Below are 26,104 nucleotides of genomic sequence, written 5' to 3' on the forward strand. Positions count from 1 at the left end.
CGAGCCGCACGATCTGCCAATATCACAAGCCGATCTCTAACTCTTCACCACCTCCGATTCCCTTCAAGCAAGCACAATACCCGACGCCATGCCCAGCTCTTTGGCCAACAAAGCCTACCTTGTCACAGGCGGGTTTTCTGGCATCGGGCTCGCCACCGTCAACAAGCTGCGCAGCGAAGGCGCAATTGTCCACGCCATAGATCTGTCCAGAACCCCACCGGCACGCTTGGTCGAGGATAAATCAGTTTACAATTATCCTGGTGTCGATGTCAGCTCACGCGAGCAGGTCACAGCTCTGTTCGAATCGATTCTCCAAGTTAGTCCCGAGATCTACGGTCTGGTGAACAGTGCCGGCATTTGCCCAGTGTCGTCCAGCGTGATCGAACCCGACGACACGTTCAAATCCGTCCTCAACGTCAACGTGATTGGAACATGGAACACTTGCACCGCATTCTTCGAGGAGGCGCTCCGACGGCAAAAAGAAGGTCTTCCAAAGTTGAACACGAGCGTGGTTAATATCGGATCTACGGCATCTTTGAAAGGGTTCTCGACCCTAACCGCCTACGTGGCCAGCAAACACGCCGTGCTAGGATTGACACGGTCCTGGGCGCTGGATTTCGTGGATGCCGGGGTCAGGGTGAACCTGGTAGCGCCAGGAGGGACCAAAACTCCCATGGCCATGGCCCAGGTCGAGGACAAAGGTGTACGCGGAGAAGCGTCTCGGTCAAAGCCAGTGAATCCGCAGAACAGATTCGGCGAGCCAGAGGAGCAGGCGGAAGCCATCGTCTTCCTGTTAAGTGATGCCGCTTCGTTCATAACAGGGCAAGCTCTCCCCGTCAACGGCGGTGAGATGTTCTAGACAACAATAGTTTAGAATAGGGAAGACGATAGTTTCACCACGCAACTTTGATGGAAAAGCCTTCATCCAATCACCTCTCTGTTACTTTAGCTAGAATTGATAACTTGGTAGAATTCGTTCAGATCTTCTGCTCTGGGTAGAGTACTACGATCCGAATCATTTCATGAACGATTAAATTTGGTCGGCAGGGGAGCAAGTGAGTGGATGAGCTCGACAGACGGGGTCTCGAACGAAGGCGTTGCACTGGGGGGCACAATGTTGATTGGTTCCCCATGAGCGGAGACTCCACAGAGTACGAGGAGGTCTCCACGCAAGGCTTCCCAGATGACAGGGGCGTTCCTTCTTGGAGTCTGGAGTACCGAGTACTCTAGCGTCAATCACTGTTAATAAGCGTTCGATGACAATACTGTTCCCGGGTCTCGGATCACCGTGCGCCCGGCAGAGGTTAGACTTTTCCGCGCCCTCACCCGAACACGATGGCTTTACTACATTGGGCCAGAGGGCATGGACAATCTGGAGGACGGGCCCGCTAAGCCTGCGAGTGGCCAACTGAGAACTGAGGCGATGCCTCCCGAAATCCCCCACAGATGCCCGTAGACTGGTCACTCGCCTCCCAGCCTACCCGGAGCCCCAGGTTTTTCCACCCGTTCTCCAGTCTTCCTCCCCAGATTTTTTTATCGATGGTCTGGCTATCTACATGATTTCTCACGTCTGCTTCTCGCATGTCTCGTAAACACCACCTAGGAATCACACAGAATCATGGCTACCAAAAAAGCACCCTCGACGACACGTACCCAAACGGACGAGCGCAGGTATGCTGCTTTGATTCCCATTACCGTCCGTCCTAATGTTTCCCTGTACCAGGCTTATGGGTTGCTCTGTAGGAAGTTTCGCAATCGCTTGTCCCAGAAATCATTCCGGGAGCGCCAACACACCTATGTCAAGGAGCTCGAACAACACATAATGAACCTCTCAGCTCAAGACGGAGGCCAATACACTCTCCTGTCCGCGGAGAACAGGCGACTGCGATCCAAGCTGCTGGACATCCGAAACCGCATGACCAGCACGTCGAATGCGCTGAATCGTCTCGCGGCTGAAATAGGCGAGGTCTTGGAAATCAACAACTCTGCGTCGCCAGAAGGAACCCAAGATGGGATCCAAGATCTCAGCTACAACCCAGGGCTCGTGGCCGCCGGCAGCACTGCCGTGGACGATATGATTGAATGGGCGGCTCCGATTGTTCCCAATGACTCTGTCGTGCCGTACGAGGAGCCAGCTATAGAGCCGCCGCCGCCGCCACCGCCGTCGCAAGATGTTGTCAACAACCAGTCCTTCTCATGGGTCGGTGACTTGAGCCAGTCTCAATCTGCGCCCAATAATGACGCGGCGACGCTTGTTTGTCCCCCTCTTGTTAATCGCGACACCAACTCATTATCAGAACTTACACCAGATCTCTTTAACTCTCCATTGCCTTGGTCGACTTTGGCCGGGAATCAACAGCATCCCAGCTTTGCCTCCCGATGTTCGCCGATCAACTTCAGCCTTTCACCTATGCTCCCCAAACTCCTGTCTGAGGGTCTTCGTCCCTCGCGTACAAACTCCCTGAATGCCGGCCTCGCGTCTGCTAATCTGCCGTGTGCCTCACGGTTTGCAGAGCATATGGAATCAATGGAATGTGTCTTGCGGCAACAATTGGACGTGAGCAAGGGAAAGGCATTGACATTCAGCAAGTAAGAACTCGCACTGCGCTCACGATTGCCTTGGATATCATCTTTCTGACTGGCAAAACACTTCCAGGGTTTCCGAAGCTTCCATAGCGTTCCTCTCCGTCTTCGTCAACTACCTCTGGCCCGGAACGTCGATTATGTGGCTCAACTCGTACCTGGCTCAGACGGCGGACCGGATTTTGGCGTGGAGGATGTCCCCCAACCTCGTCACCTATAACCGACTGCTGCCCGAGTATATGCCCTCTGCCTACGAGATGGAGACTCCTCACTGTGCCGTGATCGGCTGGTTTCCCCATGCTCCGCTGCGAGAGAAACTGATCCGCCTTTACGACAACTCGAGGCACCTCGACCAAATCTGGGTCGACACACTGTACCACACAGTAGTGGAGGTGCCGGACATGTCCCAGATCCTGTCCGACGCCGAGCCGGGCCCAGGGTTCCTGGGTGTGTGGAAGATCTTCGACACCATCTCGGCTGCACCGGAGCTGGTTGCACACGCCCTTGGCATGCAGAATTCCGGCATGACGGAAATGTCGCGGACACTACGAAGCATCCTCCAAGAGAAACCCAACCCGGCCAACGTCTTCCGTCTGAGCGGGTTGGTGTCCGACGGTGACGGCTGGACACCTGTTCCGTTAGGCGCTCTCCTACAGTCACCCAAGCTGGCCCTCAAAGCTTACTATCATCTCAAGATGTACGACTCGCCCTGGGCGTGGAAATGGGACCCCGCCTTTTTTGAAAAGTATCCGGAGCTCACGTGGGATGGCTATAAGGCAGTGGTGGCACGCGGCAAAAGCTACAGGCAGGATTGCTACATGCCTTCGCCCTGTGTCGACAACTTGACTTGTGGCGCTATGCTTGGTGTCTACCGGCAAGTGCTGGGCACGCTACAAAGCTAGGTGTAGCTTTGATCGAAGTTCTGAGCTGAGAGTAGGATAAAGCTCTATGGATCTGACATGCCTTAGCCAACTCGTCGCTATCATACATTCCCTTCTAGAGCAACTCGGGCTGAAAGTCCTATGTAACGCGATGTGTTGTGTTGGGTCACCCTTGTTTTCCTGTGTAAACCTTTTAGTCCATCCGTATCTCTATAGTTACTGTTCCTCCTCCTCCGCTCCATCACCACCAATTACAACGTCCCACGCTCTAGGAACTTGACCGGCACCTGTACGTATCGAGCTCGCAGGTATTCTGCCACGTTCTTGCCTAAAAAGTCGACAGTGGTCGCACTCATCACTCCACCTCCTTGAAGATTTCGAAACAGGAAGTGGACTCCACGCAGCTTCGGCAAGTCGAACCTCTCGATCTCCACAGGCCAGCCCTTGCTGTTTTCACGATACTCCTTTCCCAGCAACTGCTTCATCACCGAGATGGTCAATGTCTGCTGTAGCCACTCATACTCATCGTCGTGCCGTACCCAGAAGCCACAATTGGCGTCGGAAGCCTTGTCTCCCGAGCGCCCATGGACAATGGATCCCAAAGGCCGTGTTTCGGTGGGTCCGAAATCCTTCACTGGGGTGCTACCTTGAGCCTCTGATCCGGCAGTACTGGGCTGCCGCTCCGGGAAGGATTTCGTCTCGGGCGGAGGAGGAATCGTGGTCTCGCGGCCATCGAAGTGGACCACATGTTGGATGTCGGCCTGAGGCATCAGCGTAACAAAATACTCGTAGAACGGTTTGGCATGCCCATGCGAAGATCCAGGTGGAACGTGGCGCCGGGGTAGCCTTGCATAACGTTGTCGACGATGGGGCGGATAAATTTCGCTGGCTCGAGGTCTTCGCTAGCCCTTGCCTGTGCGAACACACGCACCAAGACCGTGGCCGCGCTCTGGCTGTCTGCGTTCGGGACCGGTGCACCGAGCGTTGTGAACGAGAATTGGGTCCATTTTGAGGAATGAGCAGCGACGAGCTTTCGGATCTGGGCTTCAAACAGACGCACCTTGTCGTCGACATGTAGGCCGGTAACAAAGTAAAACCCCTCGGCCTGATATCCTCCACGTGCTGTGATGCCAACTTTCGTGGTCTGTGGGGGTGGCAAGGAGCGGACACCACGTAGGGCGACACGATCCTGTCCGACCTGTTCGAACCAAATCCCGTCAAGCACAGCAGTGACGTCTGAGTTAAAGTACCATGGGCCTTGAATTTCGTACAAGACCTGTGCAGAACACGTGTCGACAGTTACCGCGCCTAAGGTAGCCAGCCTGCGGTCAGCACGTTACGGAGTAGGAATCGGGCTCTGAGTCATGCCACTGGCGGCACGAGAACCCAGGATTTATCCCAGCAGCAGAAAGGGGTCAGACATTACCTCCAGAATGCTTTTGCTTGGTCAATATCACCGATCCGTCGCTCGAGATCTCTGCAATTGGGAAACCAACATCCTCCAACCGGTCTAATCCCAGCTCACGGAACCCAGAAAAGTTCCCTCCGCAAACGTAGTTGCTACACTCGATCAGGTGTCCGGCAAGAAACGCGTTCGCGAGCTGATCAAACTGAGTCCGGTTCCAGTTGTGGTAGAAGACAGCGGCCCCGATGACGGGAGACGCATCGGCGACCCTTCCACACAACACAATCTGCGCTCCTTGCCGGAAAGCCTCTGCGACCCCCATGCCGCCCAGATAAGCCTGAGCGTAGAAGGGCTCGAAATCCCACTTACTCAGCGCTTCCCCGTTGTAGATGCTCTTGAAGTCGCCGTTGTTTCGCAGCTCTTCTTGGATGGTAGGAAATACTTCGTCTCCCGAGACCCAACCCACGGGGATCCCGAGACCTGCGACCATGGCACACACTTTATCGTACAAGCCCTTGGTATCGCTGGCACCTGCATTGACTGCAACTTTGATGCCGTGCCGAGCCAGGTCCGACAATGCAGGCTCCAAGGCTTCGAGAAAGCTAGATTCGAACGCAGGACCCGTCAACGTCAAGGGATTGCCTTCGTCTCCGGCTGATACAGCAGCCTGGTCTGCTTTGCGGGCAGCCGCGACCACCATATTGCCCTCAGACATGTAGTCTGCAATGATGATGTCGATCGGGTCATTCGGGTGGTTCTTCGCAAACGCTGCCATCGCATGCCTCCGGTCAGACGCCGAGCCCGAAGCGCCTTAACCGTCAGCAATATCACCGTCGAAGAGATGGGCGGTACATACCCGCGATCCGTACAGGTCTCACCATGTTTACGAGAAACTTCGGCACGGCAAAAATGCTTCAATTCTGTGGTCAGACAGAGTAGAGACTCAATGTTGCTGTGAATCCCTGAAGGCGAACCACCGTATCCAGCGATCACCAGAGGAGAGGCTTGTACGGCTGGACGTTTAAATCAACATAGGCGGACAATACCTGGTGCGATGCTCTGGCTAGAATGAAATGGGAACTAGATGGGCAGCGTGCAACTCTGGGTGGATTCTTCAGTGAGGAAATTCCCCTTGAGCGTCCATTATCAGTTCGCCGCATGAATCTCGGGCTTGAAGCAGACTAGACTTTGCCAACGGCGATACTGTCTGCCGGTGTACTACTTCCCAGGCAAACCCTCGTAAACAGGGCCACCGAGCATGGTGGCAACGGTATTCTCACTCAACGTAAGTCATGGCTGATTAAGGGCCCTAGTATCGACTCACAAAGAAACCATAATACCGCGTTGATGAGACCACGCTAGACCTACCTTTCTCCACGGGCGACTATGTGGGGATCGCCAGACAGCGGCGCAGCAACCATTGTACCGAGTAATCGAGCACTTACTGTACAGTGGACCAAACCGATCCACCCACCAATCCGGTGATGGCCTTTCGGTGCCGACGATCCAATGGTTTCGAGTCAAACTTATAGTTTCGAGTCAAACTTAGTGATGCTTCCTCTTGTGCAGAGATCACCAAGTTCTTGCTGCCCTCGTTCTTGTGCTTTGGGATCAAAGGGTTAAGAGAGCTTCTAGAAGTATATCCCATGTCCAATTCTTCTCAACCCGCATTTCCAGAAATTCCAACAACGGCCCGTGCCCGGATCAAAACATCGACACAATGGCACCAGTAATGTCAGACTACGAACAAATCCAGAACGTCGTCTCTCTCTACTGTCGATGCCAGGATACAAGAAACTGGGCGCGCATGAGTCAGGTCTTTACGCCAGACGCAATCTGCGACTATCCCAGCCCTCCCCTTGCGAGGTTTGAGAATCTCAAAGACCTGGGAGAACAAATGGGGGCTTTGCTCAAGGATTTGAAAACGCTGCACAACATCACCTCCCATTATATCGAGTTCACCAGCGACACCACCGCCCGCTCCGAGGCATACACAGTCGCTTACCACTGGGGAACCGGTGACACGGAGGGTCAGTGCTGTGTCGCCACGGCCATCGCTACGGACGAGTTTGTCAAAGACGTCTTTGACGGCAAGGAGTGTTGGAGGATCAAGTTTCGCAAATTCGTCGTCCCTGCTCCCCCGGTGGGAGATTTCGGTCTCCTTTTCCCGACAGGAGACACTACCATGCCGAAGGAATTTTTGGTGTCTCAGTAGAGCTTACACCGTAAGGAAGTGTATGGACTGTGGGCACTAAGCGAGCGACGGACCAGAGATCTAAATGTGCAAGGGTGTATCTACAAATGTCAACGCCTGGTTGCTTAAGACTCCGTCGCATTGTCGAGATGTAAGAACCAAGTACGCAATTCTGCAACTGGTAGACGTATCATGCACTCAATAGAGGACTTTATCCCTGTGATCTATTCCATCGGTCGGCCTCAAGACTCGTTTCACCTCACTGATCTATGAAGTACTAGTCGCATCACCTAGGTCCTGTTCTGTGGTTGCCATTTAACCTATTTAAAGGTCCCGTAGACCGCACTCTCAAGTCCTTTATGTATTGACACGGCTCCGGGGTCTCCAGGCGGAAAATACTGACAAAATACCACGCCAGCGATACCAGTCTGAGGGTCAACCCACTGAGAGCCAGAGTTAGCACCTGCCAAAAAAAAAAAAAAAAAAAAAAAAAATGATTTAGATACAATCTGTGAAGCAAACTCACCCAGAAATTATTTGGCATTCCAATCCACTGCAGACTCCCTTTTCGACGGCCGCCGGGATGATCCTCCATTGCCAGCAGTCCGGCCAGTCCGTGATCAGTGTGGACACCCTTGGGAATGCTATATCCCAGCATGAAGGCAAAAGGACCCTCTAAGAAGGTCTTGATGGACTCTTTGTGCACGAGCTGGGGAGAGAAGATCTCGTCCAAAGTGTGCTTCTTCAAGATTGGCTGCCCGCCCTGCAATAATGCCGTGAAGAGCTTGACGTAATCTTTTGGACACGAGTACGCCCCATGGCCTCCAACGGATGTGGGACTGGGTATGGGGACCAGCGGTGTCTCCCTCGGCTTCAAGGTACCCTCTGCAGTTCGCTCGTAAGGTTTGACGAGCCTTGCGTGGATATCGGGGTTCAGTTCGGGGTGGAAGGTGGTCGATGTCATGCCCAAAGGCTTCCAGATGTTTTGACTCATGTAGTCCTCCAAGGTTTGACCGCTTAGGCGCTCGACCTAGGAACCGGTAAAGTAGACGATCAGCTCAGTTCCTCTTTGCGTCTTCTCTTGAGTGACTCAGCTACGGTGAGCCCGGCCAAACGCTTTGAACTCACCAGGATGCCTGCCCAGTCTATGCCAGCACCATAGAGAAGCTGTGCACCGGGCTCATCAACCAGTGGAAGCACCCTGGTGCTGATCTGGATTCAGATCAGTACGCCTGTCTAAGGCACTTCTGTCCTAAGAGGGTTCGATGTACCATGGTGTTATCGAGAGAGTGGTTGGAAAAGTTGTTCTGCTTGGCCCATTCCGCCAAAGAAGTGGACATACCCTCGACCGAGACGCCACTTTGATGAGAGAGCAGTAGCCTGTCGGTGGAAAAGATGATCAGCCAAAGTTCTGTTGAGTCTGATCAATCCCTTCTCTGATTTATTATATACCTTAGTGTAATTTTCTTCGTTCGCTTGCGAGTTTTCCACCGGCCAAAGCTATCTCGGCCATCCAGGATTTCGAGCAGAGACAGGTCCGGGAGAACACGAGCAACATCTTCGTCGAACCCGATCAGGTTTCTTTCGACGCACTGCATGGCGGCGATAGTTGTCATCACTTTGGTCTGCGACGCCATCCAAAACACCGAGTTCTCGCTTAAAGGAACATCTGTGCCTGATGTACCGGCCGATCTAGAATAGACGACTTTCCCTGCAGCGTCCAGCCAGTCAGTACAGACTCTGACGATTCAAGGACCGACAAAGACTCATTGACTTGCCATCTCTGTTGACCACGCTGCAGACGGCAGCGGGAACCGCATAGCTGGAGTGTTTTGGGTCGGTAATGTTGGCGAGGAGCTGGTTAAAATCTTCCATTGTCATCTTGACCAAAACAATTGTTTCTGGGCTGGATGTCAAAGGTATTCCTGGGATTTCTCACTGGACTCGCGTGAAGAGAAACGGTCACTTGTGATGGCGAACAGAAGCAGGAGGGTTTTCTACAGCAGAGGGAGACCATTAGATCTTTCCCTTCCGAATGCCACCATCTCCCAAAGCAATCGCCAACACCTTGTTAGACTCTTGGCCCTCATCCTGGCCCAGATCTTCAGCAAAGTTTCGTAATCGTTGAATTAGTTACTAGTTGCACGATACAACCGTTTCCGATGTGGATCCTCCAAGACCGGATATAGTGTTCCCGAGAACCGGAAAAGTCTTGCCTTCGGTCCTCCACGCCTGTGTCAAGCGCAGGTCATCGCGGGGAGATCATCTGGGGAAGGCACCTCGACCCCAAGTTAGTGAGGCAAGCACTGTGCATAACCGTGGCTAGGACGGGCACTCAGAAGAGCACATTCACGACTCTGATACTTAACCTGTCGACCCAGCATGATGCGCCAAACCTGACATCGTTCGGAGTCAGGCGGTTTCTCACCAATTGGTAACACTCCTTTCCTCCAGAAGATAACAATTTTGTACAGAGTACACAGTACGCTCTCATGGCGATGCTCAGCGGCAAGGTTAGTCACTCCTCCCGAGCAGGTCTCGTCACTTGCGGATATCCCACGACAGCTGTTCTAACTCACGTCAAGGTCGTTTTAATTACTGGATGCTCTAGTGGGATTGGCCTCGCTACGACAAAGGCCTGTTTGGATGCAAAGGCCCAAGTGTTCGGGTGCGACGTCCAAAAGCCGCCCGCCGAGCTATCAGGACTCCTGGGCTTCTCATTCCAGACTTGCGATGTGTCGAAGCAGGCAGACATCTCCGCTACGGTGGAAGCGTGTGCCAAGGCATTCAATGGCCGCATCGATGTCCTTTTGAACGTCGCCGGTATCTCGGATCGCCTCGGTTCGGTCGATAGTCTGGATGATGAAGAATATGACCGGGTGGTCGCCGTCGACTTGACAGGCCCGATCAAACTCATGAGGGCCGTGATCCCTTACATGCGAGCACAGCAGAGTGGCTCCATAGTCAACATCTCGAGTCGAGCTGGTCTGGGTGGCGGCGTCGCCGGTGTGACATACACCGCCAGCAAGCACGGGCTAGCAAGTGCCCCCCCCCCCCCCCCCCCTCTTCCCCCCTCTCCGACGAACGACACAAGATGCCAAATACCAAAGGCAAGACTTGAAGAGCATTTTGCTGACAAGGACATCATCCTGGGATAACAGATCGGCGCCACCAAGAATGTGGCCTGGCGCTTCCACCAAGAGGGAATCCGGTGCAATGCAATTTGCCCTGGAGGTATGTTGGAATATTCAGGACGGCAATTCGCAAGGCCGAAGCTCATGAATGATTGCTTTTAGGGGTACGGACCAACATCACCAATGCCATAACAGAGGGCATTGACGTCGATGCATTCCAGAATTCGAGGTCCGTATGGATGCAAGAGTCCATTCTCCACCATCTCCCTTTCCCTCTCACCCAATCTTAAGAAGCGTCTTGATGCTAATTCTTATTTGTGGAATGACAGAGCGGTTCTGAATGTCCATTTCAACCCACAGTCCACAGGCACTCTCGACGGTCAGGATGGGCCCATTGCCACTGGCCCTATCGACCCTAAGGAAGTCGCAAACGTTCTCGTCTTCTTAGCTTCCGATCTCAGCTCCGCGATCAACGGGGCGGTGGTTCCTGTAGACAAGGCATGGTCTGCTGCTTGAGTCCATAGTCTACATAGATTGCTATCAAACCCAAACGCTTGATTGGATTTGAAAGCGCCACAAATACCCCTGCGGGACAGAAATAACACCATCAGAAATTCTGCTCATGCCCATATAATATTTCTTTCCCGTCCGGATAGTGTCTATGGTCAGATAGAACACACACTACGTCAAGCCATGGCAAAACCGTGAGCACTCCTGAAAAATAAATTGGTATCCCCCGTCAGGCATATCTGTGAGTTGCAGTCTTTGAATTCGCTCTTTAACAAAGCGACCAAGTTCTCCTCACCGTCGCCTTAAACGCTGCATTTATGAAACGCTGCATTTATGATGTCAATGCCAATGTGTAGATTGTTTGACACATTAGAGACGGCTGGAGCGGCACCATAGTTCAGGGTCTAGTGAAGACGTCCTCTCACCGTCAACTCGAACTCTTCGCAGGAAAGCTGGGGCTTCAAGGAGCTGGGAAGCTCGACCCAGGAATAGGGAACGCCCCTCATATTCACCTTCTACCGAGTCGCCACGCTTCTTTCCCTCCATGGGGAGGATCAATAGGGGCTTCTATTTCTCGAAAGGACACTCGAATTGTTGCCGTTGTGATTATCGTTGTAAGCAGGCTTCTGTATCCCGCGAAATGCAGTCATAGGAGCTGCTGAAAAACCCTATGCGTGGCGCAGTGGTGATTGAAGGTTTGTCTTCTGTCCTCTCATACATCTTCGAGATTGTCTATCCGTTGTTCACACTTGCTGACCTTCCAAGTCTAAAAAGCTCTTGAAGAGGTTGTCGATTTCTCCCTGTGACAGAAAACCCAGTTCAGGAAGGCTGTTCGCAATTGAAGCTGTATTTGATATGCTGTTGTTGAATGCGCACGATGAGTAGTTTGACATACGATCCACATCTATCGTAGAGTCTGGAGCTAATATGTCGATGTTTTGGCTCGTCTTGTCGCTGGGTGTAACTCCCACAACGGCCGCCTGTTCCTCAGGATTCGAGCTCTGATGGTGATGCTCACCACTGGTGTTATCCGCGCTGCTGAGTGGAGTCAAAGCTGACTTCTCCGAAACGTCTTCCGGCTTCGTGAACTGTTCTTCGTCCTCGCCGGCGATCCGGCGGACTGTGGCAAGCCGTGCCCTGAGCCGTTGGTTTTCGCTAAAGGTTTCGTCGAGCTGTTTACGCATGCTGGCCATCTTCTCGTCCACATTGACGCCAATCAGACTGTGAACCAACGCCTCGAGATGCTCGATGTATTCCTTTGTCCTTTTCCGACTCATTCGCTGCGATTCGCGATCTTGCCTCCTCTTACGCTCCCGCCCCGGCTCTATGCTGGTGTCTTTGGAGCCAGGTTTGGGGGAAGCAGTATTTGACTTCATTGGTTGGCGTATTCCCTCCTTAGGTTGTATTCTTGTAGGCTTGATAAATAGTAACCCTTTGTCCGAGACAGCGCCGCGCAAGTTGAGAAATCTATATGCTGAGCGTTGACCCAGAAACAACTGCACCGTTTGTCACGTGTTGCTCGGGTTCCGGGCTGTTCAGCTCAGAGAGTGCTCGTGGCTCGCACGCACGATGAGATCTATTGACGGTTGAGTAGACGCAGGTCCGACAATTCCCATAGTGACAGGGCTCGCGATGTGTCAGCGTTCGAACAGTAATCGACGACCCCAGTGGCAGACCCACCAAGGCTCTCACACAACGACAGCTAATTCCACCGTGCTCGGAAGCTACTGCTACCCCTGCGTGCTACGTCTCGAGCAAAGTCTGAAACAAGTTAACTATCCGGTCTTTCTTGTAGGATATAAGTTACAAAGCTACCGTAAGTAAGACGCCTACTAGTCATCACGTGCTCGAGCTTTCTCAACCCCATCATAGGCAAGAGGCAATAACAGCTACATACAGCATAGTTACAGTTTCAAAAGTCGGATCATGGCTTCCCCTACGCTCCATCAGAGACAGCGGCTTTCTGATAAAGTGGTGATAATCACAGGTTAATGCTTCGTTCCCCTGGTACACGTGCTATATGCTAATGGAAGGACATTAGGAGGTGGCTCCGGCTACGGTGCAGGTATTGCCGTCCGCTTTGCTGATGAAGGCGCAAAGGTAGCAATCACCGACATCGATGTTGCTCGTGGTGAAGCACTAGCTGCTTCCTCTGAGGGTAAAATCCATTTCTATCAGCAAAACGTTGGCAATATCCAAGATTGGCAGAGAGTGATCACTGCGGTGGAAACCGAACTCGGGGAGATCGATTATTTGATCAACAACGCAGGAACCACTTACGCAAATAAGGTCGGCCTTGAGCGGTGCATTTGACAGCCATCTTCTTCGGTAGCTCTGACTTCTTTCAGCCGACCCTCGAAGTGACAGAAGATGATTTCGACCGTTGCTTCGACGTGAATGTCAAGGGCATCTTTCATGGAACAAGGACGGTGATCCCGCACATGCTGAATCGGAACCAGCGAACCTCTATCATCAACATTGCTTCCGTTGGTGCCACACGCCCCAGGCCAGGCCTAGTATGGTACAACAGCTCCAAGGCTGCAGTCTGCAATGTGAGTCTTTACTCCTTAATGCCGGTGTCAGGAATTTGAAGCTTGTCATTGTGGGAGACTCACCTCTCTGAACTGCAGGCTACCAAAGGCCTCGCGGCAGAATTCGGGCCCCATGGCATTCGAGTCAATTCGGTATGCCCATTGCTAGGAGGGACAGGACTGTATGTAATTGACCGTACATGTGACCTCAATTACTCACCAACGCCGATAGATTCCAGTCTTTTTCCGGACAGGCTGATACGCCTGAAAACAGAGCCAAGTTCATTGGCAATGTGCCCCTCGGTCGGCTTTGTGAGCCACTCGATGTTGCAAATGCATGCTTGTTCCTTGCAAGTGACGAATCGGCATTCATAACAGGTGTCAATCTAGAGGTCGATGGAGGAAGAGCTATATGAACAGCAACCTCGAGCATAAAATACCTTATGTTGACAATAGATATTTTAGAGGGTTGTTAACGGTTACACTGAGGAGCCCGACTAATCTCATTGAAATTCGTCACGCAAAATATTGTAGATGGACAAGTCAGAGATCGCATCCCCTGAGACTCGTGCAGTTGACCTAGCAAGACCGCTGCGATAGCTCCAACTCTGTCAGCCAACATCGGATCCGTAATGTTCAAGACTGGCATGTCAGCCCGCCCGATATCAGAAGGAACCGACCGGCAACCCCGGACGACAGAGCGTCTCGGAAACCCATGGGATGACGCGTGGTGGCTGCTTCAGAGAAATGGCCCGTCCGAATGCCTATTCTCGAGTGCTGAGAATGGATCCATTTGTGCAGAGATTGGCGCCTCCGAGAAGAGAAGTCTCGGAACAACAAGGAAAAGATATCGTCTCGCTTGGCCAACTGTCGCCGCGATCGGCCTGGTGAAGCATAGTCCTCCATTCATCCAGACGAATCTAGCCGCGTGGGAAACAGGACGTCGCCAGAAGCCCCACACATGCAGAACAAGGCCTACGGAGCTGCCGCAGACGGACGAGGCTGATTCGCTCGAGACCTGAACTTAACTTACCCTGGTGAGTAATTATGTGATTAGACGGTTATTAATGGTGCGGTGCGGGGAGTAAAGCTAGCCCAAAACGACAAGGTATCCGCCGTGAATGCCCATATTCGGGATCTCTAGATTCTGCGAGACGAGAGCTTGAATGATGCGGTCAATTTCGAGAACCAAGTTCAGATAGATGGATAGGGGTTCTTGAGAGCCGGGGAGGGAGCGTCTCGGATGGTCTGACCCCACCAACCCCGGTCCTTCACCCCAGGTAAGCGTTCTGTGGAGCAAGGACTATATTATGCCCCCAGGTACCCCTGCTTTTCTTGTTGGATGAATATTGTCGGCTTGCTTCGTCTAACCTATCAGTAGTATTACTCTATCCGCAGGAGAGAATTCAGTATGGGCAACACAGACGACACTCAAGCCAAACACCACGGAGGTCCTCGCCATGATCATGAGCACGAGGAAGACGTCGAGTATTCTCGCCGGCTTGCCAAAGATGTCAGCGAAGTTGACCCACGATACTTCAGAAGTGCCCGTTATATCGGCTCTCTAGTCGGTATATCACTGACGACCATGTCTTGCTATTTCGGCTTTGCGGTCCCGGCCTCGGTGCTCACATTCATCAACGAGGACATCGGTAAGTGGACCAGTTGTAAATTTGGTCCTCCACTAAACTTGGTTCGGATAGGTCCCAGTCCCAATGCCAGCCTGTTCTCAATCATCTGGACCATGTGCAACGCCATCAGCATCTTGCTTGTGGGGCGAATCACCGACAAATTCGGGAAAAGATATGTCAGTATCGTCGCTGGTGTGTGGGTCATCGTGGGAGCAACTGTCGCCGGGACGGCGAAGTCCATGGATACCCTGATCGGTGCGAACGTGAGTAAAATGCTTGTATGCTGCTGACACGCAACCCCGAAAAGCTGATCATTCGGCGGATTTGCAGGTCATTATCGGAATCGGATCTGGCGTCCATTCGTCTTCTGGTGTCTTCGTTGGAGGTAAGTGGTTCCTGACCCCAGAGTGCGAAACTTGTGGAGATCTGATTGCCTCTGCAGAACTCGTTCCACATCGCTACAAATTCTACGTCCAGGCTACCATCCTGGTTCCCATGGTCGTGGCCACTGGATTTGGCGCCATCATCGGACGGTCCCTGGTGGAGTCGCTGAGCTGGAGGTGGATCTACTATATCTACATTATCCTATGCGGTAGGCGGTTATGTCGTCTCCTCCCTGGAGATGTTTGAACATCTTTACTAACCGCCATTTGACCGGCAGGAGCGGGCTGGGTTCTTCAAGTTTTGTATTACCACCCAGCCACCTTTACACAACTCCACGGCACCAAAAGATCCAAATGGCAGGAGTTCAAACGCGTTGACCATGCTGGCATATTCCTTTTGGTGGCGGGCCTGACTCTCTTCTTGCTCGGCATTTCATGGGGAGGAAACCCGCTGCCGTGGGACTCTGCCCGTATCTTAGGTCTCACTATTAGCGGAGCTGTTACCTTGGTGGCCTTCATCTTATGGGAGGCTCTTTCGAAGACCCCAAATCCAATCGTGGATCTGAGTCTGTTCAAAAGGGTCCGGACCTTCACATGTATCAACATCGTCTCTTGGAGCGCAGGAACGCTTTACATCGCCATGACCATCATGTATCCACAACGTGAGTCAAGTTACTGATTGGAATCATGGGGCCCAGGCTGACAAATTGACCAGAGGTTGTACGATTGTTCTCAAATGCAACCACCTCCTGGCAAACCATTGCATGGACCAGTGTCAGTTTCCGCACCTACTACTCGCGTGGCCTCAGACTAATACAATTATTCCTAGACCACTGTTGGCTTCGGAATATGGGGCGGAATCATTCTCTTGTTCCCGTTTGTCAACGCCATCGGCTACATCAAATGGCAAATCGTCTTTTGGCTGGCGCTTTCGACCGCGTTCCTTGGAGCCATGGCCTCTGTCAGAGAGGGTGATAGGGCAATGGCAATCGCCGCTTCATTCCTCAGCACCTTCGGTGCGGGCTGGCTAGAGACAGGAGGCACCGTCCTGGTACAGGTCATTAGTGAGGACGAAGATGTTGGCGTCGCCTATGGTACGTGATGATCTCCCATCCCTGGCCAGCTGTCGCGGTCAAGCTCTTTCCTGGCAGAAAAGAAATGCCAGGCCCCCCGCAATCTTCCATGGACAAGAGCGAGCTCACTGACACGTCGTTGGGTGTTAGCAATGCTACGTGCCGGTCAATCAATCTCTGGCGCCATATTCACCGCTGTCTTCCTGGCAATATTGAATGGCAAAGCACCCGGCAAAGTCCAGACCTACGTCACGGAGGCAGCCTTGCAGGCAGGTCTACCAGCATCGTCGCTCCCGATTCTTTTCAACGACATCCTGAAGGGTGCTCCAAGCTTCGCTGATGTGCCCGGCATAACTACCAAAGTTGGCGTGGCGGTGCAGTCGGCGCTTGTTCGGGCCTACGCAGACTCGTACTCCTTGGTATACTACGCTGCCCTCGCTGTCGGCCTTGCGAGCTTGATAGCGGCGCTCTGTATGGCAGACCTGGACCGCTTCATGACCGGCCACATCCCCAAGCAGGTATACACAAAGGAAGAGAGGGATATCCAGGTTTCGATCGACAGTGATGCGAAGGAAGCTCCCACCGAACAGCAGTTGGAGGAACACAAGGAGCTTGAAGTGTGAGCTAGTGACTCGAAATCGTTACCTGGGCTTCTGGGCGTAGATGACGTGTCTGGAGACGCGAGGTTAGCAGACCTCGCGTCTAAGTAGGCCAGTTTGAATGGATTTTGCTGCCTCTGATGTCCTTCCGCACTTGGACGAGGAGCGCTTGGATTTCCTCGTGTGTCATTCCGAGGGCCGTCGTCCACATTCTAACGGTGAATCCGCCCGAGTCGTCGAGCATGTTGGTCATGTTCCAAATCCCCATGTTCCTACGGCAGGGGGCGGTGAGCATGTCGAAGCACGGGGCCTAGCAGAATAGTCGGTACTTTTACATGTTGTGTCGTATCATAGTGCAATGCCATGCATCCCCTCGCCGAGACAAACAAACACATGCGACCCACATGATGTCGGATGTAGCCGCTAAAGCCTTGGCATTTAACCTTGTCAAAAGTACTAAGACGGCGGCTGAAGGAAGGTGTGGCGAAAAGTTTCCCCGTCGCCGACAGAGACATCAGCTCCGAGCTTAAAAAGCAGGACCACAAGTTCCTCTCGATTTCCAGACGTTTTGTTGATGGGAAATGGAGCTCTGCATTGGTCAATGCAGATCACCCTCTTAATCCATATTTAAATAGACCGACACAATGGTCTCCACGCGTTCCACCAAAAGGCGCTCTCGCAGCCCCGTCGCAAAAGCTGTCGAAGGGCGTCCAGCCAAAATTGCCCGAAAGAGGAAACAGGCCGTGAAAAAGCCAGTCAAATCTTTCAAGGGTGTAGAGGCTGTTCTACTAGATATAGGTAGGCAGATTCTCGAATATGGCGCCATAGCAGTGTGGCACGGCACATTGGCTAACAGCAAAACCCGATCAGAGGGCACCATTTGCCCAATCACGTTTGTGAAAGATACTTTGGTAAGGAGCCACCAGCACGTATGCATCTGCTGCTTTTTTCACTTTCGAGGCTATGAACGAGCAATGTATACACTCACTTACATGAGCTGAAAAAGTTTCCATATGCCCTGAAAGCGCTTCCTGATGTTCTCGCTTCGAAGTGGGATGACCCGGAATTCGTCCCCTACCGTGAAGCGTTTCCTGAATCAGCAACTTCATCTCCCGAGGCATTCGAAGCTCACGTTAAAGACCTCACTGAGCGAGATGTAAAGATTGCTTATTTGAAGAATCTGCAAGGTAAACGGTATTCTTTTCCATGACCCGACACGCTCGTCCCTCTCCATGCTCACAAGTAGCCAATACTGAGTGGGAATAGGCTATCTGTGGGAGAATGGATACAAGACACATGTATACTCGACGCCTGTCTACCCTGATGTGCTAAGCTCTCTGGAGACTTGGTCATCCTCTACCACTTCTGGCGATAGCAACATCACCAGCAAAGAGATATCTATCTACAGTAGCGGGTCAATCTTCGCACAGAAGCTTCTGTTCCAACACATCAAAGACCCTTCTTCGCCCGAAGACCCCAAGGCTGTTCTGGACAAGCGAGACGTTATCAAAGCGTGGTTCGATACGACGAATGCGGGTCTCAAACAAGAAGCCGGAAGCTACGTAAAGATTGCGGCGGAGCTTGGCAGAGATCCCAGCGAGATCCTGTTCTTGAGTGATAATGTCAATGAGGTGCGGGCTGCGGGCCAAGCGGGCATGAAAGCAGCTGTGGTGGACAGACCAGGAAACGCGCCACTGTCTGATACAGAGAGAGAGGAATTCGAGGTTGTGGAAAGCTTTGAACAGATTGAGCTCTGAGATCAACTTCCTGGCGACATCTAGAACTGCCTATGGAGATTGATGAACAACGCGAAATTTACGTCTGTGATCGGTGTAGCTGAGTGTACATGATCCACAAGGTGATTACCCTTCCTATTGTGCTATTGCTGATCTCTGTCGCTGACTCGCTGCAGGCTCTTCTATCTCGCGGAGGATCTTCACACAATCTCTAGTGGCTCGATACTTTACTTCCAAATACCTGAACGGAGCATTAAAACCTTCATAACTTCAGCATCCAAGCATCCCTTTCTTTCCTTTTCATATGATCGAGAAACTGTGCCGGCTGTCAGTGCGCGGCGGACCCTTGTATTTGAATTTCTCTCTGTCACGGAGTGCCAATAGTCGTTGCAGAAGAAAACGAGCAAGAAGTGGTTCGATGCTATCCTGAACACGGATCCATCCATTCAAAATTAAATTCCGGAGTTCACAGTCCAATCCAGAGCAGAACCGAAGAACCGGACCACGCGGCTGTGGTTTGAAGATTGACAAGGCCAGCCCTGAATATGCTTGAGGCATGAATGGCAAAGAAAGAAGAGGGTCGACGCCGATCATACTTCCCCACAACCTGGTACAGGACCCTCGCTTCTTACGAAAGCTCTTCGTTTCTGGTTCACAAAGTGGCCTGAAGGCCCGAGATACAGGACGTGGCACCAACCGAGAGATATCGGACCGCTAACAGCTAGGGTCCTCCTGCCCTCAAGATCACGCCCATGATTGTCGCCAACGCAACGTTTCAAGTTGATCTGCTACACTAACAGTCGTCGGTATTACCTTCCCAGCACCCATGTCCATTGACGTTGAGCACAGCTTGAAGGGAGTACGGGGTTTCTGGTCTGTTAGCGGGTGGCCTTACATCAAATTTTCCTGGCCGGGTCCAAAGATCCTTCGGAAGGACCAGCTTGGCGAGCCACCCCCAAGTTTGATTACAGAAACTCTCAAAGCCCTCCTCCCTGCTTTGCGTTGGCTGCCTTTCAGGCCATCCAGGGCATCGCTTCAACATGCTTCGTGATAGGACGATGAGATACACCCACAAATCAAACTTCCCGCTCCCCGAAGACAAACGACATCCGTCACGCTGTGTTGCGAGCCCTCGAGAATGTGATTCGATCAAACATCGACCTAATGGTCTCACACGATAGAAGGGTATCCTCCTGATTGAGGCCGTCTACTACAGAGACCGCTTCCTCTGCCAATCATCGCTTCTCATTGCCTTTCAGGGCATAGCATTGTAATCCTCGATGCCCTCAAGTTACGTCGCCTCCTCGCATGGATTTTTCTCTAGGTCGCGGGGCCAGTTTAGCTCAAGATTTGAATTCTCCAGAAAGACTCAGGGGACTCAAGTCGAAGAACCGTGCTCAAGAAGTAGGTCAAGCATGATACAACTTTTCATTCCTGCAGTATTGCGACTGGCCTATTGAGCTTGACCCATGCTCTTGGTCCTCCTATCTAACAATTCAAGCATGAAATACGCGGTTTGCGACTGGTTTTTTACATAATTCGCTACTTGAACTTCCAACCCTCTCGTCGGAGCCGGTCGCGAATCGGAGCGCACGACTCGAGGGGAAAATATGGCGGCAGACACAGCAGCGCACCGAGACCCATACATCATGTCCCGCGACACAGTGGCGTCTGGCAGACTGACCGCACAACACTATCTGATACTGAGGAGGCTAGGATGGCTGCTTCACCCGGACATTGCAACACGGATTAGGGGCCTGCGAGGGCTCGAGATAGCGGATGTTGCCTGTGGCAATGCCATCTGGTCTCTCGAGATGGCCGTGAATTATCCACATGCGCGAATAACTGGCATCGATATATCCCCGCAACAGTTTCCGCCGCAGTTTACGCTCCCGCAGAACGTGGTGCTGGAGATCCACGACATATTCCAGCCCATGCCCGACAGATATGTGGGCCGGTTCGACGTTGTCCATGTCCGGCTGATCATGGCGGCGGTCTACTTCCAGGACAAGGACTGGGTCATGCATAACATCGTCAGACTCTTGAAACCAGGCGGGTTCATTCAGTGGATCGACGCCACCGTGCCGGTCCTCCGAGCCATGAGCGACCCGCTGAGATATCCCAGCGCGTTTCGAGACCCGCCAGCCATCACGGCGCCTTTGACCAGTCTGTTCTCCCACACAGAATGGCTACGGCATCTCGTAACGGAGCTCCAGCGCCACGGGCTCGTCAACCTCCGCCACGTCGACGTGCCTCCCGTACCGTGGCTCTCGAGGCAGGACACCGACAATGCGATTTGGGCCTTGACAGATATCCACGAGGGCTTGAGGGTCAGAGCACCAAAGGAAGTGTCGGACCTGTTTGGAAGAGCTGTGGGCGAGACCCTCCAAGACATCAAAGAGGGCAGGGTTTACTATACCACTTATTATACAACCATTGGTCAGAAGCCTGGGTAGAGTCCCCAGTGTGGGCCGTGTATTTTTGACGCGTTGATCCCCTTCCCTAGGGGCGGCTGGCTCAGCCTTGTTAGGGCGACCAGGTGACTGGAGAGAATTCTTCCTCCTCCGAAACCCACAGCATGTCCGGGCAAACAAAAGTCATCACCATGATTGGATGGAGAACATGTCCGAGATAGATGGCATTGTACCATGAAACGTTTCGAACTATTTGTGACATACAATATCCATTGTTTCCTATTCTGTGACAAGTTTTGTCCATGTCCTTGTGCCCTCCTACGCAAACAGCAGCGACTTCCAGTCCTTGTTCTCCTCCCACACCGCTGCCACTTTGAGGCAGGTCAAATCCTCGAAGCGCTTCCCGACAATCTGGAGCCCAGCCGGCAGCTTCACGTCTGGGTTATCTGGTGCGGGCACAAACCCTACAGGCACTGAAATGGCCGGGTGACCGGTGGAATTGAACTGTGCCGTGTTGCTGAGCACACCTAGTGGGTACGAGAGGGCCTCGAGAGGTCCGCCGGGGAAGCGTCCAGAGGGGTTACTAGCTCCCCCCGGGAAAGGCAATGCCGGCATCGGGATCGTGGGCATGACCAACACGTCGACCGAGGCCAGGACGGCGTCGTATGCCTGTGTCGCCTTGGCCAGCAGATTGGTGCATTTGGCGTGCAGACTCGCACCGTACTTGGTGTTGACGTACAGGTACCGCATGTACAGGTTCTGGGCGCCGGGGCCCAGGGCGTCGAAGAAGTCTTGCGAGAGAAAGGCCTTCTCACTCGGCCCCATGGCCGGGGCGACAGGGGCAACGCGATCCGTCAATTCGAGGTTCTTGCGCCCCGTCGTGTCTCCGAGCAGCGCTTCCCGAGCCCCGCGCAGTGGCAGGGCGCACATCCAGATGACGCTGATGTGGTCGTGGGCCGGGACCGAGACTTCGACCACTTCGGCTCCCAGTTCTTTGAGGTCCGAGATGGCCGAGTGGCACGCTTTGGCTACGTTCGCGTCCATCTGTTTGCTGGCGAAGCCTTCCTTGAGGACTCCGACCTTGAAACCCTTGAGGGTTTGGTCTCGGGGCTTCGCGGCTCCTGCGGCCAGGAATTCGTCCAATGCGCTCGAATAATGCAAGGTTTCGGGTGCCATAGAGAAGGGCTGACGGTCATCGATGCCATCTGGGCCGGCTATGGCTTCAAGCAGCCGCGCACAGTCTCGCACGTTAGCCGTCATGGGCCCGGCGTGGTCGATGACGGATTGGAGCCCAAGAATCCCAGTGTACGGGACCAGACCCCAAGTCGGCTTGTGCCCGACGATGCCACAGAATGCTGCTGGAATACGAATCGACCTATTTGCCTGGGGCGTTAGTCGCAGCGTTACCTTTGCCAGGAATGCGGCAGGGCTAGAGGATCGTAACATACCCACCCTGGTCGCCACCCAAGGCCATATCTGTAGCGCCGATGGCGACCAATCGTCCTGATCCACTGCTCGAACCTCCACATGTATAACCATCTGCATAGGGGTTATGGACGACGCCGGTGTACGACGTATTGGAGATGGGTTCCATGCACGCGTTCTCACATGCTGTGGATCTTCGAGGTCAATCATTTGGACCGTCTTTCACACCAAAGGACACTGATATATGGTTTCAATACTTACCAGATTTGCCCGTGATTATGCCGCCAGCATCCAGAACTCTGGTCACAATGGTGGCATCATACTTGGGAATCCACTCTCCGTTGACAGGAGGAAGGCCGTTGGTACATCTCACGCCAGCAACGGCAGTATTGTCCTTGACTGCCACGGTTCGGCCGGCCAGCAGAGTGCTTGTGGGAGCGACACTCTTGATGGAGCATCGTGTTGCCCAGCCGCCTTTATCGTTGTCCTCGGGAATCTGAATGTCTGTCCGGACATACCGCTCTGGATCTGGGATCGGGAGACTGTCGTCTTCCTCGAACACGAGCTGTGCACAGTCCTCAAAGGACCCCAGAAGAACCTGCCAGTCTTCAACTACACTGTCGGGTATTGATAGCCCGGCAGCTTTGACGAGCGCTCGAACTTCAGCAGCGTCGAGCTTTGTTCCTCTATTGCCATTAGAAAGGGTCACCCACTGGAATACATATGGCATTGATATCGAGGTTTTACATGGAATGGCGACTTACTTTCCCAACGATGCTATTGCCATCCTTGCAGTTCTCCAAGTTTCTTGCAGTCCAACTGGCTTTTCACTTCGCACGCAGCGCTTCAAGACATATGTCAAGGATCCTCTCCCCTTCGCTTGCAGGCCTACCGGCTACTTCTTATGGTCATGTCTGTGACTGACACTAACCTTCCAGATTCGAAAGAATGCTATGCCAGACGCGTGCCGACTTCCGGGCATTGGGATCCATCGCCAAGGCGCATCGAGGAGGTTGCGATAGTCTTTCGAGCCGTCCACGAGCGCGGGTCTTGACTGAACCGACTCTTGCTTGATAAAGGACGGAGATACCGTCCGTGGAGCCGTTGGACACAACTATCCAATAGCATCCCGATGTGGAATAGCCGAAGTACCTCGCGACGAAAAACACAGATAGTGAAAGTGGAGATATCCGACCTCGTCTCGAGAAATAGCGGCTCGAGAAGCCTTACACGTGATACAGCCGAAGTTTGTCAGGGGTTTGTCTATGGGCGGTATCTGGTTTGTCCGCTGACAATGGTAATATTGGGTTCCCCTCTATCTCTCGGGAGAGTTTACGATATGCCGCGAACTTCGCCCATCGTTGCCTTTCGCGGAAGGCAAGCATGATAGACAGGCACCTGTCGTCCCAAACACATGGCAAAGAAGTACATTTTACCTTTGGCACAGGTCGACAAGGTCCTGATAAGAGATTCCGCCCGGTATCCACCAGGGAGAGAGCGACGAGACTGACGCGCGGTGGCGGTTGGTTCGCTGCATCGGTACCTCTCAGGCGGGAAACGTGGTTAGCCATGTCCTGACAAAGATGGGAAGATAGAAAGAGATACCCATTCCTGATGAAGTATATATCAACGTCCCCTTGACACCTGGATCCTCCGAAACTTCGCCAATCCATCCCTCAGTCAACTCCTTTGTTTTCAAACAAGTCACCGCTCCATTACCCTGGTATCCGGGCATTCCTCCATCTCGGGAGAAAGATGGACACTTCAATCACAGAGAAAAAGCCCGACGTCGAGGCTACAGCCACACCGGCGACCCCAGAGGATGAACGGTCCAGATATGGAAGCGTCGACGAGGCCGAAGTCTTCGTCACTGGGCAAGGTGGTGTCAACTTCCGAACAGTCGGCTGGATCAGAGCGTCCATGTTCTTCCTCAAGATGACCTTTGCCGCGGGCGTGCTCTCCATCCCTGCCGCGCTCTACAATCTCGGTGCTGTTGCGGGCGGCATCTTCATTGTGTTCTGGGGCCTGCTCAACACATACTGCGCCGTGCTGCAGGGTCAGTTCAAGCTCAAGTACCCCTCGGTCCACACCATTGCAGACAGCGCATACATTGCCTCTTTGAAGATGGGCCTCACGAAGAAAAACGCCTGGGTCGTGAAAGAGATCACGGAATTTGTCTATCTCTTCACCTGGATCCTCTGTGCGGGCGTCTCGACGCTCGGCTTTTCCATCGCCCTCAACGCCGTCTCGAAACACGGCACTTGCACCATCACGTTCGGCTTCGTTGCCTACATCATCGTGGCCTCGGTTGCCAGCATCAGAAAGATTCACAATCTTGGCTGGATTACGTGGGTCGGGTTCATCTCCATCGTCGCGGCCATCATGATTGTGGTCATTGCCGTCACGATACGTGATCGTCCAGCGGCTGCGCCTCAGACAGGAGACTTCGACCTTGGCTTCTCGGCCTCGCCTCCGGTCGGGGCAACCTTTGCCACCGCGTGGTCGGCTTCACTGGCCATCTTCTCCTCTTCGGCCAACACCTCCGGGTTCGTTCCCGTGATATCCGAGATGCGAAGACCACAGGACTACTTCAAGAGTGTCTATGTCACCATGGCCTGGATCACTTCGTCCTATCTGGCCCTGGCCATGACCGTCTACGCCTATTGTGGCAAATGGGTTTCCTCCCCAGCCTTGGGCTCGGCCGGCCCGACCATCAAGATCATCTCGTACGCCATTGCGATTCCGGGTCTGATTGCCGGCACCATGATCTGTGTGCACGTGGCAGGCAAGAGCATCTTCGTCCGCATCCTGCGAAACACCCACCACTTGACCCAAAACACAAAGACGCACTGGGCGGTCTGGTTGTCGTGCACGTACGGAACGGGCCTGCTCGGCTGGATACTGTGCGAGGCCATTCCCTTCTACGGCAGTCTGGTCTCGCTGATTGGCGCTCTCGGATTCGGGTATCTGGGTGTCTGTATCCCCGCCATTCTATGGATGGTCTTGAACGAAGGCGCCCGGAAGGGTACCCCCGTGAAGATCTTCATGTATTATCTGCACGTGGGCATTTTCCTGCTGGGGTGCCTGATCACCGTCGGAGGGACGTACGCGAACGTGGTGAGCATTATCGATCAATACCGCGCCGGGCAGGTTGGGTCCGCGTTCAGCTGCCTTGACAACAGCAATACTGTTGCCGGAGGCTAGAGGTGGACTGAAGCAGTGAAGCCCCAGGACTCGGAACAGATTTCCTGGCTGACAAATATGAAGGAGATCTGGTCCCAATGAGATGAAAGGCAAAAGACTCGCGTCGCGGATGATGTCTCCAAGCACTCGCGGGCATCGGAACGCGCTGTTACTGGGCAGCAACACTCTCTGTCTGTCTTACTAGTCTAGAATCAAGCACACAAAGGCATCGGGAGACTTTTGTATGGTTTGGCTTCTAGAGAAAGCGGAATACATAAGATGCCGAATAGTCCTAGTACCAACGCCCAAGTACTATGTCGCCAATCAAAGCCTTTCGGGATTGCCGACCTGCCGTATGAAGAGACCGCGGGGTTGGTTGTTATATCTTCGAAACACCCTGCTCGTTATCAAGAAAGCTAGAC

At 53.1% G+C, this 26,104-nt stretch overlaps 13 protein-coding genes across 13 annotated transcripts; 9 read left to right on the top strand and 4 right to left on the bottom strand.

Moving 5' to 3' along the window:
- Positions 1-88: 88 nt before the first annotated feature.
- On the top strand, positions 89-859 carry AYO21_06693 (hypothetical protein; the record flags this gene model as incomplete). Its single annotated transcript, XM_022656652.1, has 1 exon — positions 89-859. The coding sequence occupies one exon, from the start codon at positions 89-91 to the stop codon at positions 857-859; it is 771 nt and encodes a 256-aa protein (XP_022511094.1).
- Positions 860-1,618: 759 nt separating this feature from the next.
- AYO21_06694 (hypothetical protein) lies at positions 1,619-3,485 on the top strand (the record flags this gene model as incomplete). The annotated part of the gene is made up of 2 exons (XM_022656653.1): positions 1,619-2,589; positions 2,657-3,485. The coding sequence occupies 2 exons, from the start codon at positions 1,619-1,621 to the stop codon at positions 3,483-3,485; spliced, it is 1,800 nt and encodes a 599-aa protein (XP_022511095.1).
- Positions 3,486-3,715: 230 nt separating this feature from the next.
- AYO21_06695 (hypothetical protein) lies at positions 3,716-5,644 on the bottom strand (the record flags this gene model as incomplete). Its single annotated transcript, XM_022656654.1, has 3 exons — positions 3,716-4,225; positions 4,321-4,772; positions 4,891-5,644. The coding sequence occupies 3 exons, from the start codon at positions 5,642-5,644 to the stop codon at positions 3,716-3,718; spliced, it is 1,716 nt and encodes a 571-aa protein (XP_022511096.1).
- Positions 5,645-6,589: 945 nt separating this feature from the next.
- On the top strand, positions 6,590-7,084 carry AYO21_06696 (hypothetical protein; the record flags this gene model as incomplete). The annotated part of the gene is made up of 1 exon (XM_022656655.1): positions 6,590-7,084. One exon carries the CDS (start codon positions 6,590-6,592, stop codon positions 7,082-7,084), a length of 495 nt encoding a protein of 164 aa, XP_022511097.1.
- Positions 7,085-7,383: 299 nt separating this feature from the next.
- Positions 7,384-8,944, bottom strand: AYO21_06697 (hypothetical protein; the record flags this gene model as incomplete). Its single annotated transcript, XM_022656656.1, has 6 exons — positions 7,384-7,506; positions 7,590-8,093; positions 8,192-8,275; positions 8,335-8,422; positions 8,516-8,774; positions 8,824-8,944. The coding sequence occupies 6 exons, from the start codon at positions 8,942-8,944 to the stop codon at positions 7,384-7,386; spliced, it is 1,179 nt and encodes a 392-aa protein (XP_022511098.1).
- A 611-nt stretch (positions 8,945-9,555) lies between these two features.
- On the top strand, positions 9,556-10,713 carry AYO21_06698 (hypothetical protein; the record flags this gene model as incomplete). The annotated part of the gene is made up of 4 exons (XM_022656657.1): positions 9,556-10,071; positions 10,225-10,297; positions 10,360-10,426; positions 10,527-10,713. 4 exons carry the CDS (start codon positions 9,556-9,558, stop codon positions 10,711-10,713), a joined length of 843 nt encoding a protein of 280 aa, XP_022511099.1.
- Positions 10,714-11,450: 737 nt separating this feature from the next.
- Positions 11,451-12,323, bottom strand: AYO21_06699 (hypothetical protein; the record flags this gene model as incomplete). The annotated part of the gene is made up of 2 exons (XM_022656658.1): positions 11,451-12,203; positions 12,276-12,323. The coding sequence occupies 2 exons, from the start codon at positions 12,321-12,323 to the stop codon at positions 11,451-11,453; spliced, it is 801 nt and encodes a 266-aa protein (XP_022511100.1).
- Positions 12,324-12,633: 310 nt separating this feature from the next.
- On the top strand, positions 12,634-13,654 carry AYO21_06700 (hypothetical protein; the record flags this gene model as incomplete). Its single annotated transcript, XM_022656659.1, has 5 exons — positions 12,634-12,694; positions 12,749-12,996; positions 13,056-13,259; positions 13,338-13,420; positions 13,471-13,654. 5 exons carry the CDS (start codon positions 12,634-12,636, stop codon positions 13,652-13,654), a joined length of 780 nt encoding a protein of 259 aa, XP_022511101.1.
- A 995-nt stretch (positions 13,655-14,649) lies between these two features.
- AYO21_06701 (hypothetical protein) lies at positions 14,650-16,948 on the top strand (the record flags this gene model as incomplete). The annotated part of the gene is made up of 8 exons (XM_022656660.1): positions 14,650-14,890; positions 14,942-15,132; positions 15,200-15,254; positions 15,312-15,461; positions 15,531-15,914; positions 15,968-16,026; positions 16,082-16,346; positions 16,476-16,948. The coding sequence occupies 8 exons, from the start codon at positions 14,650-14,652 to the stop codon at positions 16,946-16,948; spliced, it is 1,818 nt and encodes a 605-aa protein (XP_022511102.1).
- A 620-nt stretch (positions 16,949-17,568) lies between these two features.
- Positions 17,569-18,681, top strand: AYO21_06702 (2,3-diketo-5-methylthio-1-phosphopentane phosphatase; the record flags this gene model as incomplete). Its single annotated transcript, XM_022656661.1, has 3 exons — positions 17,569-17,835; positions 17,931-18,111; positions 18,191-18,681. The coding sequence occupies 3 exons, from the start codon at positions 17,569-17,571 to the stop codon at positions 18,679-18,681; spliced, it is 939 nt and encodes a 312-aa protein (XP_022511103.1).
- Positions 18,682-20,270: 1,589 nt separating this feature from the next.
- AYO21_06703 (hypothetical protein) lies at positions 20,271-21,116 on the top strand (the record flags this gene model as incomplete). The annotated part of the gene is made up of 1 exon (XM_022656662.1): positions 20,271-21,116. The coding sequence occupies one exon, from the start codon at positions 20,271-20,273 to the stop codon at positions 21,114-21,116; it is 846 nt and encodes a 281-aa protein (XP_022511104.1).
- A 276-nt stretch (positions 21,117-21,392) lies between these two features.
- On the bottom strand, positions 21,393-23,286 carry AYO21_06704 (hypothetical protein; the record flags this gene model as incomplete). Its single annotated transcript, XM_022656663.1, has 4 exons — positions 21,393-22,449; positions 22,523-22,685; positions 22,761-23,185; positions 23,264-23,286. 4 exons carry the CDS (start codon positions 23,284-23,286, stop codon positions 21,393-21,395), a joined length of 1,668 nt encoding a protein of 555 aa, XP_022511105.1.
- Positions 23,287-24,254: 968 nt separating this feature from the next.
- On the top strand, positions 24,255-25,703 carry AYO21_06705 (hypothetical protein; the record flags this gene model as incomplete). Its single annotated transcript, XM_022656664.1, has 1 exon — positions 24,255-25,703. The coding sequence occupies one exon, from the start codon at positions 24,255-24,257 to the stop codon at positions 25,701-25,703; it is 1,449 nt and encodes a 482-aa protein (XP_022511106.1).
- Between the last annotated feature and the right edge of the window lie 401 nt (positions 25,704-26,104).

Source organism: Fonsecaea monophora (assembly GCF_001642475.1).
Source record: "Fonsecaea monophora strain CBS 269.37 chromosome Unknown Scaff47, whole genome shotgun sequence".
NCBI lineage: Eukaryota > Fungi > Ascomycota > Eurotiomycetes > Chaetothyriales > Herpotrichiellaceae > Fonsecaea > Fonsecaea monophora.